The sequence below is a fragment of the Saccopteryx bilineata genome, chromosome 5, assembly GCF_036850765.1.
Source record: "Saccopteryx bilineata isolate mSacBil1 chromosome 5, mSacBil1_pri_phased_curated, whole genome shotgun sequence".
Classification (NCBI taxonomy): Eukaryota; Metazoa; Chordata; class Mammalia; order Chiroptera; family Emballonuridae; genus Saccopteryx; species Saccopteryx bilineata.
Genome location: NC_089494.1, coordinates 70,807,000 through 70,822,237, shown reverse-complemented (window position 1 = coordinate 70,822,237; position 15,238 = coordinate 70,807,000). Strand labels below are relative to the sequence as shown.

Sequence of the window (15,238 nt, the reverse complement as noted above, 5' to 3'; positions counted from 1 at the left end):
GTTTACTTGCAAAATGGCAATAAAGTAGAAATTTTGATATTTCATCACTCAGATATTACTATTAAAATTGCATTAATTTAATGTAGTTTTCTGTATCTTTTTTTTTTTTTCTCTTCTTTTCTTTTTTCATTTTTCTGAAGCTGGAAACGGGGAGAGACAGACTCCCGCATGCACCCGACCGGGATCCACCCGGCACGCCCAGCAGGGGCGATGCTCTGCCCACCAGGGGGCGATGCTCTGCCCATCCTGGGCGTCGCCATGTTGCGACCAGAGCCACTCTAGCGCCTGAGGCGGAGGCCACAGAGCCATCCCCAGCGCCCGGGCCATCTTTGCTCCAATGGAGCCTTGGCTGCAGGAGGGGAAGAGAGAGACAGAGAGGAAAGCGCGGTGGAGGGGTGGAGAAGCAAATGGGCGCTTCTCCTGTGTGCCCTGGCCGGGAATTGAACCCGGGTCCTCCGCACGCTAGGCCGACGCTCTACCGCTGAGCCAACCGGCCAGGGCGTTTTCTGTATCTTTATCTATGCAGCTATTCATTTTTTTGTAACTTCATGTATGAAGTAATGTTTCCTGATTTTTCACTTATTTTATGAGAATTTTAGTGTTAAAAATTTTGAAAAGTTTTAAAAAAGTTTTTCAGTTGCATAGTACTCCATTGGGTAAACTTTAATATATCTCATCACTTCATTTATGGTGAATGTTTTGGTACCAACCAAAAAAACGAGCTTCTTGCAGTTCTTTTGTTTCCAAATTCAAAATCTCTGAGGAAATTGCTATCTCCTATGATATATTTCTCTAAGTGGGAACACTACGGACAAGCTCTTAAATCACAGGGCCAAACTGCCCTCAGAGATGCTGCTCTACACCACACCAGCATCAGGAGAATGTGGTGGACTCCTGCACATTGGCCAATATTTCCTTAAAAACAAAAACAAAACAAAGGACGTTTGCTACTCTATCATGTCAACCAATGGTCACTGGCACTGATTCATTGCCAACAGGAATCCCCAACTTAAGGTGCGGTGAAGGAGGAACCTTTATTCTGTGCCAGCAGTCTAACAGTGATCAGCATGGCTATGAAAACACCATGGGAAAGCTCTGCGGCCAGGCAGTCATGGATCAGGCCCGTCCGGGGAAGCAGCTCTGCTCTGCTCCACTCCTGCGGAGACATCTTTGCAGGGAAACAGTTTTGTCTTCTGTGGAAAGTGCTCCCAGAGTCAGAGGGGAATTGTGGTGTGTCAACAGAGGTCCCTACCTCTGCCCTACCACAGGCTCCTGATTGGTCCATCCTCATGAATATAAGGGCTTCGAAATCTCAGTGATTGGCCATAAGGCCTGGTCTGATTGATCATAGACTGCTCTGATTGGCCAGAGCTGTGCAGCTCCCATTGGGTGGCAAAAGCTTTAGTCCTACTGGTTGAAATAGAACTCCAGGAACTCCCTTCTAAGGGTTGGTCCAGCCAGCGGACACAGTGCAGGCATGTAGCTCAGTGTGGAGGCAGGTGGGTTGTGAGGTCCCTGCGCAGAATGGGCTATTAGGTTCTGCCTTTTTTGTTTTTTTGAGCCGTTAGCCACAAAGAGCCCTTTTTAGTAGGTGTCTTTTTTCCTTTAAGGATACATAAACAGCAAGTACTGCTATGTAATCCTGTTTTAAGGCTACTCACTTATGGTCTCTAGACCTAAACTAGAATATAGTTCCTTTGGGCCTTTTCTTTTTAATTTTAGAGAGGGAAAGAGAGAAACATCGATATTGTTGTTCCAAATATTCATTCATTCACTGGTTGCTTCTTGTATGTGCCCTGATTGGGGATCGAACCCACAAACTTGCTGTATTGGGACCATGCTCTAACCAACTGAGCTACCCAGCCAGGGTCCTGTATCAGTCTTAATTGGTCTTTTGGTTTCCTAGTAATTACATTACCTACTTGTTCAGCTTAGCTTCTTCAGCTGTCCACGCATAAAACCCTTTCAGAATTCCTCTAGGTTGACTTCTGGGAAAGAAAGCTATGTATTTCCTCTCAGGACCTAGTTCACCATATGAAGGTCAAAGTGCATTAAACTTGAAGTTGCTACCTTAGCATGAGTGAATGGTAGTCAGATCCCACAGATACAGAAAAATCATTCACTCTGTGTCCCTCCCCTTTCCATCCCGAGCGTAGGTCCCAAAGTCTCAATTAACTTGATTTCTTCAAAAGCATATCAGAGGAGGCCCTGGCCGGTTGGCTCAGCGGTAGATCGTCGGCGTGCGGGGGACCCGGGTTCGATTCCCGGCCAGGGCACATAGGAGAAGCGCCCATTTGCTTCTCCACCCCCCCCTTCCTCTCTGTCTCTCTCTTCCCCTCCTGCAGCCAAGGCTCCATTGGAGCAAAGATGGCCCGGGCGCTGGGGATGGCTCCTTGGCCTATGCCCCAGGCACTAGAGTGGCTCTGGTCGCGGCAGAGTGATGCCCCGGAGGGGCAGAGCATCGTTCCCTGGTGGGCAGAGTGTCGCCCCTGGTGGGCGTGCCGGGTGGATCCCGGTCCGGCGCATGCGGGAGTCTGTCTGACTGTCTTTCTCCGTTTCCAGCTTCAGAAAAATACAAAAAAAAAAAAAAAATTAATTAAAAAGCATATCAGAGGAATTTTGAATTCCAGCTTTCCTGGATGTGCAATCTTGGGCACGTCACGTAAGGCATGATCAAAAACCAGGACTTAGTGGACAAGAAAAACATTACAGATCAGTAAATGCTGAAAAAGTTTACAAAGGGTGATATGATACAGAATGATTGGATGGTTACTTTAGGTTGTGGGTTTGGATATGAAAATGGCCCCTGAGGCCTCCTCACCTGAATGAACTGACCCTTGAATGGAAGAAAGAAAAAGCCTAGAGAGGGAAGCTGGGAGACAGTATGTAGGGGTAAGAGAGGACTAGAGAAGTCCAAACACAGGGTAGGGCATAAGTACGTTTGAGATGATGAAATAAGATTATGCACGTTAAAAAGTTCAGCACATTTGGTGGAGGGAGGGAGGCATGTAAAGAGGAAAGAAGAAAGGTGTGAGGAAGGAGGGAGAGAATGAATGAGAATCTTGAACCCTTGTAGGCTGTGTTCTTTAGAGAAACTTGTCCTCTTCCTCTCACCTTGGACTGCATTTTCTGTTTTCTTCCTGAAATTTCTTTTTAGTTGCAATTACTACTTGGTCCTGTTCAACTTATAAATAAGTAGAGATACTACTTATTAAGAGCTTAACTGAGTCAGATTCATTAGAGATTTTAATTTAATCCTTATAATAACCTGAGGCAGTTTATTATCCCTATATACTTCTTTACAGATGAGAAAACCAAGGCTCAGAGATCCTAGGTAACTTGAGAAAGATGAAACATCCAGTAGTGGTAGAGCCACTAGTCAAAGCTAGGCTTGTCTTACTTCAAATCATGTTCTTAACAGCTACACTACTCTGCTTTCTACTTGGACTTCTCTTTGATAGTTTCTACATTTGAAAGAGCTATTCATTCCATCCAGTTCATCTTGTTTCTCATTTCTTAGCTATCTCTGTGATAAACACTTAGTTCCATCTGCCAGCCAGATGTACAGAGAAGAATTTTTTCTTACAGCCACAGTCTCTTAGTTAAGGAAAGTATATTAATAAAGGAAATAGCACGGGCTATGAAGTTGTCTGGGCCAGTATGGAATCCAGGTTCTGACACTCTCTCTGTGACCTTGGGCAAATCATTTAGTTTGAGCTTCATCTGAAAACTATTCCTCTGGAGAGCTGAGTGAGAATTAAAAGACAAATTAGTAAGGGAAGTTCTTAGAATAAATGGCAGGTGCAAAATAAGTGGTTGCTTAAGAAACAAAAACAAACTCTTCATTTTAGAGATAGAGAAACTGATCTGGAAATGCCTTGCTAGGAGAACAGATGTTCTACTCTTTCAATCCAATCTCCATAATCCTAGTATTCCATGATGTAAATTCACTGGAATTGCTAAGGCTATTCTGTTGTATGATGTCCTTAACAATGTCTATTCAGGCAGAAAGATAATCTGCTCCTCCTCCCCAAATTACAGAGAAAATGTACGTGACAGTTGTAGAACTGCAAATAGGGATAATAATACTTATATTATAGGATTGTGAGGACCAAATATAATAAGACATGTGAAAGTGTTTTAACAGATGCAAAATGTTTCATAAATGCTATCATTAAACATTTTCACAAAATGCCATAAACAAAAGGTAGGCGAATAAGAAGAATGATGAGAATTTTCTAAGATATAACTGGAACTATTGAAAAATTGGAGATCAGAAAGAGAATGTAGCTCAAAAGAAATAAACATAGGCCTCGCAAAGTGGCCTACGCTTATCTCCGTCCCTTCCTGTATGTCTGTCCCTATCTGTCCTTCTCTCTGAGTCTCTCTCTGTCCCTGTCAAAGAAAAAGAAAAGAAACAGGATATTTAAAGAAAAGCAGCAAATGACTTTTAAAAATTCTGTTTACTAAAAATGCCAAATGAAATAGAAGAACGTGTTTATCACATTTTAAAGACAACTGGAAAAGATGTAGACAACAAATTTTAAAAAATGCTAAGAATAGCGTTTACTAGGATTAGGTTAAAATGATCATAAAAGGGCGAGAACCGCTCTGCCTGAGTGGCATTAGGCAGGCAGGGCAAGCAAATGCTTTATACTGTGGGCTCTGTGAGTCCTGGCTGACCAAAAATATTTTGTCATCCTTCTTCACCAGATGTTATTCTTCACCAGTGTCTGAAATTACACCAATAGGCCTACTCTTCGGTTTAAGGTTAAATATTGCTATAAAGGTTTACTTATTTAAACAGGGTTCAGGTACTGATTATTTCTTAAAATCACATGGGCAGTGAGAGCAGAAAGAATGAGTTCAGCAAAGGGAAGAGGGACTCACACTCTTCATCTTGTTCCAAAAAGATTTATTTCCAGGAAAGTCACATTATCTGCAATACTACACATTAACATTTCAGACTACATTAAAAGTTTACCCTAATTTTGTAAAACCATGTCTTTTGAGTTTTAAGAGGATACAAACCATACATATCTAAAATATTTACTGAAATATACATTTTCTTGTCCATATGTTATTTACAAAAAAATTTGTTCAGATCTTTGTAACAATAAATAATGTTACAAAAATTTTAACAGAGAACAGCTGTATTTTAAATATATTTTCTGAAATAAAGAACTCATATGCCTTAGGAAAGATATAGGATACTTAATTACCTAGATTTTAACAAAATATTCTTAACATAAATGGGTTATAATCTTTACCACAGAGACACCAAATCTGCATCTAATCAGGAGTCTAGAAAACAACTGTTTGCTACATCATTTCACTTTATATACAACAGCGGCCTCTGCTGGAGAAAAGTATGCTTGTATTACAAAGGATTAGTTCAAACCTATGGAACTGCAAGAACTCATTCATTTCCTGCTTAACCAAAAAATTAAGTTAAAATAATTTTCAAGGTCTTACAGCTGCGCAAGCCTTATCAAGTATATCCTTCCTGATTTTTGGATAATCTGGATGTGCTTGTAGAACCTGTAAAAATAGCAAAAAATAAAGACAAAAGAAGCACAAGAACTTGTAATTATCAAGAACTAGAGAACTACAAGTTACATGTAATGGAAATTAGAGTTGAGATTTCATTGTAGTAATATTGCAAATATAATCAATTTTTAAATGTGACATCTGAAATGTGACACGATGACTCATCTATTAGTAATTAGATGAAAGCAGTAGTATACGAATACTACATATGTAATATACAACAAATACAATTACTTCCTTAATAAGTCAGTTGCAGAAAACAAGTATGTATCAATAATTTAAAATATTTTTTAAACTTAGCTCTTTATATATGATATGCAATGAATCCTTTTTTTATTTTTCTGAAGTGAGAAGCTGGGAGGCATAGAGATGCAATGAATCTTTAGTTATTTTTAAGCAAGGGCATACAGCAGATTTACTGGGAGTGATTTTGAAAAACATACATTTCTAGAACTACTATGTAACAGTAGCGGGGAGATTCTCATTTAAAAAAAGACAACACCACAACTGATTCTAATATATAACCTTACATTATGTACAGTCTTAACCTTAATGTGAAATACTGGCTTACAGAGTCTCAATAAGCAACAGCATCACGGAGACCAAGTCTCCACTCTAAGGGTGCTGACACAGCTCTCTGGGGTAGGGCACATTACACACTTCTGTCCAAGGAGCTTTCCTTGGAGCTCCTAACAATGCTTAATATAATGCTTTACATGGAAGGATATCGACGGGACAAGGTATATATAAAGAAACTGCAATTCTAAAACTGCAACTTGAGTATTTGTCATTTTAGTAAGGGACCATTTAGTAGGCGTTCAATTACAGAAATGTAATCAAATGATTTCTACATCACAGAAATATCTTTTATGTCTAATTTATAAGTCTGAATTCTCTAATAACCAAACTGAGACACATGCGCAGAACTTCTATCAGAACAGTGAAATGATCTGGAGCATCTGTAACAACGCTCAACCATCCTCTCATTTAAAGACTTTCATTTGACTTGCTTTTCTTCATGCTTCTGTCTTTAAATGGACGTAAGCATTTTATTATTTGAGGTCTAACTAAAAACATGTTTGATTTAAGTAAACTTTAGTATTTTCTAAACTCTGAAAACTGACAATCTCGCCCAAATGTATTTAAAAAGTCATTTAACTAAAATAGTACTGCCTCTACCTCTGTTCATATATACCTTGAAATTAACTAAAAATAAGAAATTATACATCTGAAAAAAGGAGTGTTACCTGGTGACATATGTCAATTGCGTCCACATATCTTTTCGCTTTTAGGTAATTAAATGCCAGTTTGTACCCTGTAAAAAAAAAACCCATTATGATATCGTGTGTGTGTATCGTGTATATTTGCCTCCTCCTTTATTTGATTACTTACACACGCTGGTGACTGTACTATGACAGAAGTGACGAGATAACAGAAGGTGAAGTGACACGAAAGAACAAGTAGGAGGAAATGCAGTTGGAAGAAAGGGTCACAAATACACTGTTGGGTTAGAAGACCACCATTCACAAATGTGGTTCTGCAACTTACAGATTACAGGAAAAACTCATAAACAATAACACGGCTACTCATTTACACAGTATAGATTTATGCAGCACTTAATATACCTGGTAAACTTGTTCCTATAGTCATGAGGTGTACATCTTATTTGGAAAGAAAGTATATTATTTAAGTGATTATGTAAGTAAATGAGTAATTTCAAAACTGAGATAAATGCCATGTAATTATGGTACAGGCCCAATGAGCTATAAACCTGCAGGGGAGGGGGTGTTGTCAGCCAATGTTTGAAATCTGAAAGAGACTATAAAGTAAGCCGAGAGGGTGTGAAGCAAGAACACTGTCAGGCAGAGGGAACTGAATGTGTAAAGGACACATAGGAACCGCGTGACCAGGCAGTGGTACAGTGGATAGAGCATTGGACCGGGACACAGAGGACCCAGGTTCAAAACCCAAGGTTGCAGGTTTAAGCGCGGGCTCACCAGCTTGAGCACAGAGTCTCTGGCTTGAACGTGGGATCATAGATATGACCCCATGGTCACTGGTTTGAAACCCAAGGTCGCTGGCTTGAGCAAGAGGTCACTCACTCTGCTGTAGCCACCCCCCCCATCAAGGCACATATGAGAAAGCAATCAATGAACAATTAAGATGCTGCAACAAAGAACTGATGCTTCTCATCTCTCTCCTTTCCTGTCTGTCTGTCCCTATCTGTCCCTTTCTCTCTGTCTCTGTCACACACAAAAAAGGACACACAGGAACCAAATGGACCTAAGGGTCATGGTGAGAGGGCAGAACAAGTGGGAGAGAGGCTTAGAATAGAATGGATTAGTCACCAGATATTTCACATCAGAGATGAGTAACAATTATCACAATGGCTGATATTGAAATGTCATGTTTCAAATAGTGACAATTTAGAGAAAAATGTTAAGACATTATTTTTTTAAAAGACATTCATAAATGATGGTTGTTTTATAAGAATGTCATAAGAGTGAGCAAACTAAGGGAAAGACAAAAATGTAATGGTGGCAGTGTATGCAATAAATGAGATATAACACAATGTAAAATAATATGCAATTAATACATTATATACTTCACTTTACCACTTAGAAACAGGACGATGGGAAATTTGAATACTGCTCTCAGTCATATGGTAGTACACACACACACACACACACACACACGAGTGCAGGCATGCGCACACTTAACTGTACTAGATGAAAACAGTAAGTTTCAAAGAGGTAAACTTGATATCATTACAAAGAAAATCTAAAATGGAATAATAAATAGAATTTTTGACACTTAAAAAATTTTTAAATCTCATGCCAAACATACTTTACATGAAACTAAAGCCAAAAAACCTGAGATTGGAGTTTTGGTTTCTGACCTCCTGACCAGCTGTGAGACCTTAGGCAAGTCACTTGAGCTGTCAATTTCAAGCATCCTCACACAAAAAATGGGATAATAATTCTCTCATAGTGTAATTTTAGAGATAAAATTAAATACTTGTGAAAAGCTTCAAAAATTTTGAGAGCACCAAACACTAGCAAATTATTTTCTGTGAAAACAGTAAATTAGTACAAAGTTTTAATGTTGAAAAAAACTTGACAGGTCATCTTGTTAAAGCAATTTAGAAATAAAATAAAGGGCTAGAAATGGCAAAAAACAATGGCAGCTGCATTATACCTGCCAAGCTTAAAAAATTCAACCTTATGTAATCAGGAGAGGGACGGAGGGAGGGAAAAAGGGAGAAAAACACGAACAACGTGAACAGCCCTGGAACTGACATATAATCTCAGAATGGGTGTGAAGAGAAAAACACGAACGTGTTCTTCTCTGACTGGATCTCAGTTCCAGGTGCCCCTTATAGTGGCAATACTGAATCCTGAACCCTATGGAAAGAACACGACCATGTTAAGGACACCCTAACAAGTGAAAACGTGAAATGCATTAACATGGCCAGGCAGGTTGGGGGTGTTGGAGGCAATGACAATGCTAAGACATTCAAGAATTAATTGAGAGCCTCAGAGAAATGCTTACTCAAGAAGTCAAAAGAACTGATAAAATCATCTATCAAATACAAACATGACACAATGAAAGAACTAGTGAGTTGGAATCTCAGTATCTGCTGAAGTCTTCCAAGGAAGAGTATATTTAATTGAGCTTCTAAATGCATTCCTTTTGTAGAATAAAGTATTAAAATTACAGACATTTTATAAATTTTCATTTTACAAGATGGCTTTATTCTGTAAGATGAAGAATACAAACAAAACAAAAAAGCTATTAGCAGTTAGTTCCTGTGCTCTATATGCATCTAGTAAAATAACAGACCCCAGAAAAAGATAAGGCAGGGAGTGTAAAGACAACCTATCTGACTGTAAATTAAATGAATCTACGCTGTGACAGGGCTGTTAAAAAGGCATGTCATCTTAGGATGAGTGAACTACTACTAAATGCCTACTTCAAAAACTAGCTTCATTATAAATACAATTTGAACTTAATCATACTTAAGAACTAGTTCATATTTGGTACAACAGGCCAGGAACGATATGGACAAGTAAAAACAGCCTTTTCTAAGCTTAATTGGCCATGGAATCTATCTCCTTACACTCATCTCTCTCTCTCTCCTTGTCTCTCATTTAATGACTGTAAATATTTCACCAAGTGTTCCAAAGCACAGTTGGGAAAACACTTTTAGAGTTTCCAGAGATAGCATCAAGGAGGATGAAGACTTGGGAGCAAGTTTCAGGAAGAACAGACAGATAAGTGAGGATGGTTTGAAGAGGCCTTAGAAGAGAGATGATAGAGTTTGGAACTAGAGGACCATTATATGTAAAGGAGAAGGCCTCCGGACTGCTCCAGAGAACAGACCTGGTCAGTTTCAATGGAGCATGCATCAACTCTGTATAAAGTCAGAGACATGTCGATTCTGTGACAGATGTCATAATCTACATTAAGATTTAAAGGCTTTAAGAAGTTCTATAGCAAAGAAATCTATAGAATTTGAATTAATGCAATATTTTTCTTTTTTTTTTTTAAAGAGAGAGACAGAGACAGAGACAGACAGACAGGAGGGAGAGGGAGGTGAGAATCATCAATTCTTCATTGTGTCACCTTAGTTGTTCACTGATTGCTTTTTCAGGTGCCTTGACTAGGGAGCTCTGGTCAAGCCAGTGACCCCTTACTCAAGCCAGTGACCTTGGGCTCAAACCAGCAACCTTGGGCTCAAGCCATTGACCATGGGGTCATGTCTACGATCCCACACTCAAGCCAATCTCAAGCTGGATGAGTCCACACTGAAGCCAGTGACCTTGTTGTTTCGAACCTGAATCCTCAGCATCCCAGGCTAACGTTTTATCTACTGTGCCACTGCCTGTTCAGGTGAATGCAATGTTTTTTCTAAGTTTCTTGTCATGGAACACTTTTGCCCACAGGATAACCATTTTATAATAGAAACAGCAGAGGACGAAGGGAGAGAAAGAGGCAGAATTAGATTAGATGTCCTCTAACGAGACTGAGGACAAGTTTGAATCTCAGGAAAGATACTTAATAACTATTAGTAGCTAATGATTTGTTGTAAATACAAAATTTATTTTTCAGAAGCACTGACAAAGAAAGTGGGCTCTTAATGTGTATATTTTTCTTTAAAAGTCAGATGTATTTAAATAAAGCTTTATAAAAAAAATCCTGTTTCCTATAAAACCTAGTAGTGTCTGATTTGTTAAACTCACCCACTGCTGGATTTGCCTGACTGCCATGTATCCATGCCATCTCGTAGTTTAAGGCGGCGTCTGTATACGCTTGTTCTTTTTCCATAACGTAGCCCATATATTCATAAGCTTTGCAGCAAGACTGAAGAAAAGCGAAAGTATCATAAACTCAGTACCACTAAGATTTTATGGGGTGCTTATGACTATAAAGGTCAACCACATGCACTAATTTAAATGGCATATAAAACAATGGTGTTCAGACTTGGCTCTGCAATTAAATCAACAAAAGGACTTCATCTGAGGCCCATCCCCCACCCCAAACATACAGAATCATAATTTTTGGGTGAGAAGAAAGGGAATCTGTATTTTATACACACAAATGAATATCTTTTATTATGAGTAATTGCAACATACACAAATATGGAAATGACAGTAATGAACCGTATAAACCTCTATCTTCAACAATTAACTCATAGCTAATAGTTTTACCTCTACCCCATCTATCCTTCTGTATTATCAGATAAAAACATTCCAATATTGTCATTTCATCCATAACTATTTTATTATGCTTCTTTAAAAATAAGAACTTTCTTTAAATATAACCACAAACTATGATTTGTCACACCTAAATGTAACAATTCCTTGACATCACCAAATATCTAGTCATTACTGAAATTTCAAATGGTCTCAACATAATTTTGGGTTTTTTTGGTTTGTTGGGATGAGAATCAACACTTGATCATAGCCAAAAGGCTGAGAAGCAATAGAATGAGAATCAAAACGAGGCCCACTCATTGTGACTTGCTGAAATGTCTTTCAACTTTTTTCTGATCTAGAGGTTTCCCCTTCTTCTATCCTCCTGTCTCTTTCCCTGCAATTAACTGATGCAGACACAAGAATGTCTCAGTTTCTCACAGCCCATACTGAGCTGAGTGCGTCCTTGTGGTGCTTATGTAATATTTTCTTGTGTCACTGACATTTTCTGGAAATTGTAATTAGACCAAAAGGTTTGAATTTGACTTTGATTTTTGGGAAAAGAGATAAAAATCCTTAATAGAACAGGGCCCAGGCAAGCCACTTAGAAGCCTGAGGCAAAGGAAAAATATGTAACTAAGTATTTCTATTTCTGGTATTTTATAATTGTTATTTTTTCTAGAATGTTTATTTTGAAACTGTTGAAAAACTGACATATAGATATATTAAAACACATGATTTTAAGTTTGAATATTTTATTTATATCCAAACAAAATCTGTAATTGTACTTTCTTGACCTTAATGCAAGAAAATATATCAATATTTTCATTAAAACCATTACCTATTAACCTTTTGAGTATTATAAACATTCATGTAGTCCTCGTGCCTCCTGACCATCCAGAGTACGATTGTACAAATTTTTTTTTTTTTTTTTTTTTTTTTTTTTTTACAGAGGCAGAGATAGACAGGGACAGACAGACAGGAACAGAGAGAGATGAGAAGCATCAATCATCAGTTTCTCGTTGCGCGTTGCGACTTCTTAGTTGTTCATTGATTGCTTTCTCACATGTGCCTTGACCGTGGGCCTTCAGCAGACCGAGTAACCCCTTGCTGGAGCCAGCGACCTTGGGTCCAAGCTGGCGAGCTCTTTGCTCAAGCCAGATGAGCCCGCGTGCGACCTCGGAGTCTCGAACCTGGGTACTTCCGCATCCCAGTCCGACGCTCTATCCACTGTGCCACCGCCTGGTCAGGCCAAAATTTTTTATTTTAAAAAATGGAATCTAATGAACAAAGTGAACTGAGGAACAGAATAGAGGCAGAGGCAGGGTCACAAGGATCAGAGGGACAGCAGTCAGAGGGAAGGGGGACGAGGGGACGGGATCAGAGAAGTAAAGGGATTAGTGAAACTATATACACTTAACACAGTGATGTAGATAACAGGACAGCAAATCCTAGAGGGAAGGGGGACGGAGTTAGGGGAGCGGGCAAAGGGGGCATAAAAAGGGATGCAGGGGTGGAGTTATATCCAGTGGGACATAACTCATGTAAACACAAAAAATTAAAATTAATAAAAATAAAAAAATGTGTACAGCAACATTAAGAAAAGGCAAATGTATATTCTTCTTGTTTCCAAAAATTGGGTTTCAAACAAACATGATTTTAAGTTAATAAAACTGTAACTGGGACTAATTTCATTTTTTGAAAAAAACAAAAACAAAAACAAAAAACTGACTCCCGGGGGTCAGCGAGCATGAAATACTCACTACTCGAAGGGTTAAAAATACATACAAACATGGATGGAGACTGGGACACACATTTCCGCTTTTGCTTCAGGCTTCAATGTGGTTCAGCACAGCACTATCGGGTCCTATCTATTTAACATTTTGATATTTTGATTTTTTAAAATAATACTGCATTCAACTATTGTTTATTTTAATTACTACAATGGACTAAATGTTTATATCCCTTCCAAATTCAATATGTTGAAATCTTAACCTCCAGTGTAATGGTATTAGGAGGTGAGGTCTTTGGGAGGTAGTTAGGTCACGAGGGTGCAGCTCTCTGACTGGAATTAGTGCCTTTATGAAAGGGACGTTTAAGCGTTCTCTTCGCACCATGTGAGGATGCAGTAAGAGGTTAGCAGTCTGCAACCTGGAAGAGGCCCTCACCAGGTCCAACCATGCTGGCTAGCAGTCTGATCTTAGACTTCTAGCTTCCAGAACTACGAATAATAAATTTCTGTTGTTTAGAAGCCACCCAGCCTATGGTGCTTAGATATAACAGCACTAATTGGCTAAGATAATTACTAAGATTTTTAAGTGCCCGCCCCTGTACAGTTTGGACTCCAGGTGAGTGTTTCACTTGGTTCACCCCAGTCCAGCCCTGTCACAGAGGACGTGTTCTTCCATCAGGAGGCAAATATGTCTGATTCTCTTTCTGTAATGTTAGAACCATTCATTAATTCATTAGGGTCACAAAAATATTCTGTCATACTTTCTTCATTTATTAGCTAGAAAACACCTGTATGAGAAATGTCTCTTTGTTATCCAGTAATGTAGTTAAACAGAAAAGGTGGTATAAATGCCCGATTCTTTATCTTTATTTGCCCGCTTTAGAGCTTTAGAAATAGTACATTAGCATATTTTAGCAGTGATCAATTTGTTTTCTTTGGGGGAGAATATCTTCTTAAACTCATGGATTTATACTTATTTAGTGTGTTTCAATGCACTGCACTTTCCATCCTTGTTGATTTTTAAAGCGTCCCAGCTTTGACTAGTGGGAGTGTTTCAAGTTGGCTCCTGAGTCGTTGCCATGACTCTAATCATCTCTGATAGCTTCCTTGCCATCTGGTATGAGAAGATGGTCTAGTGTGATTTTGTACATTTCCTGTCCCAGATCTGGATGATCTCCATTTTTTGATTACATAATTCAATGTTTTTAAGCTCTACTCCCTGAGTCTTATGCTTCCAATACTGACAAGCCTAATAAGCAGGCCTGGCACCTCTATGTAGCCACCATGTTCAAACATGCAATTTGTATTACTCAGCATTCTGGCAAATTTAAATTCTGTCTGCATCAAAACCTTAATTGCCATGTCATCCTGCTTAATCCTAGACTTAGCATGAAAGGGTCAACTATTTGACAGTTTTAATTTTTCAAAGTCTCTTAATAAATACTCCGTATTTCGAGGCAAATTTAACTTAGATATACAAAATATAATTTGATAACTGGCTGGATGTTTTAGGTTCTTAAAGTTCCTAAGAAAGAGGCTTAATAGTATCAGATGATCTTTTTAAAAAACAAGTGATCTATTTTGTAATCTAATTTGTTTGAAGAGAATAAAAAATTGATTTTTCTGTGATTAATACTTGAAGTAACTGATATGAATCTATAAATATCTTCACATTTCTAAGTTGAGTACAATTATATCTCAACAAATAGTAACAAATTCTTAACTTTAACACATGTTTTATGTAATAAGACATCTCTTTGTTTTGATTAAACACACAAATGCGCTGTTAGGTAAAAAGCCTTAAATTCTAAGGACTTTAAGATTTTCAATTTCATACTGAAAGATAAGGACTTATTAAACAAGTCAAATTAAATGCTGAAAACGTTTCCCCATCAAATGCACCATGCACAGTGGATTCTAATACTGTGGAAATGGCAGGCAGCTGCAGTGAAGTCATTGAGTATTTCTTAACGGGAGGGCCAGACGTCCGCAATTAATGCTCTTCTGCAATTTTCATTAGTTCTGAGATGAGATAGGTAATCACAAATACTTGACATTCTAAAAAACACTTTCTGTAAGTAGGGCATACTATGGCTGAAACTTGAAACTGCATAAATTTCTTTTTTTTTAATTTTCAAGGGCAAATGGCTTCTTTCTTATTATTAATGTTTATTTTCTGATTGTGGTAAGAATAAACATTTAATTTTCAAAACACACACACACAGTAGTTCTTAGAAATGGACCAACACTCGATAATAAC

The 15,238-nt window shown here is 38.4% G+C and overlaps 1 protein-coding gene across 2 annotated transcripts in view; it reads right to left on the bottom strand.

Moving 5' to 3' along the window:
* Positions 1-4,914: 4,914 nt before the first annotated feature.
* TTC21B (tetratricopeptide repeat domain 21B) overlaps positions 4,915-15,238 on the bottom strand; it is an 87,576-nt gene continuing 77,252 nt past the window's right edge. For both annotated transcript variants that reach the window (XM_066280726.1, XM_066280727.1), the window contains 3 exons: positions 10,794-10,914; positions 6,798-6,865; positions 4,915-5,541 (listed from right to left, as the gene is read on the bottom strand). In XM_066280726.1, the coding sequence (XP_066136823.1) occupies positions 5,464-5,541; positions 6,798-6,865; positions 10,794-10,914 (267 nt within the window). In that variant the 3' untranslated portion in view covers positions 4,915-5,463. The remainder of the gene's footprint in view (positions 5,542-6,797; positions 6,866-10,793; positions 10,915-15,238) is intronic.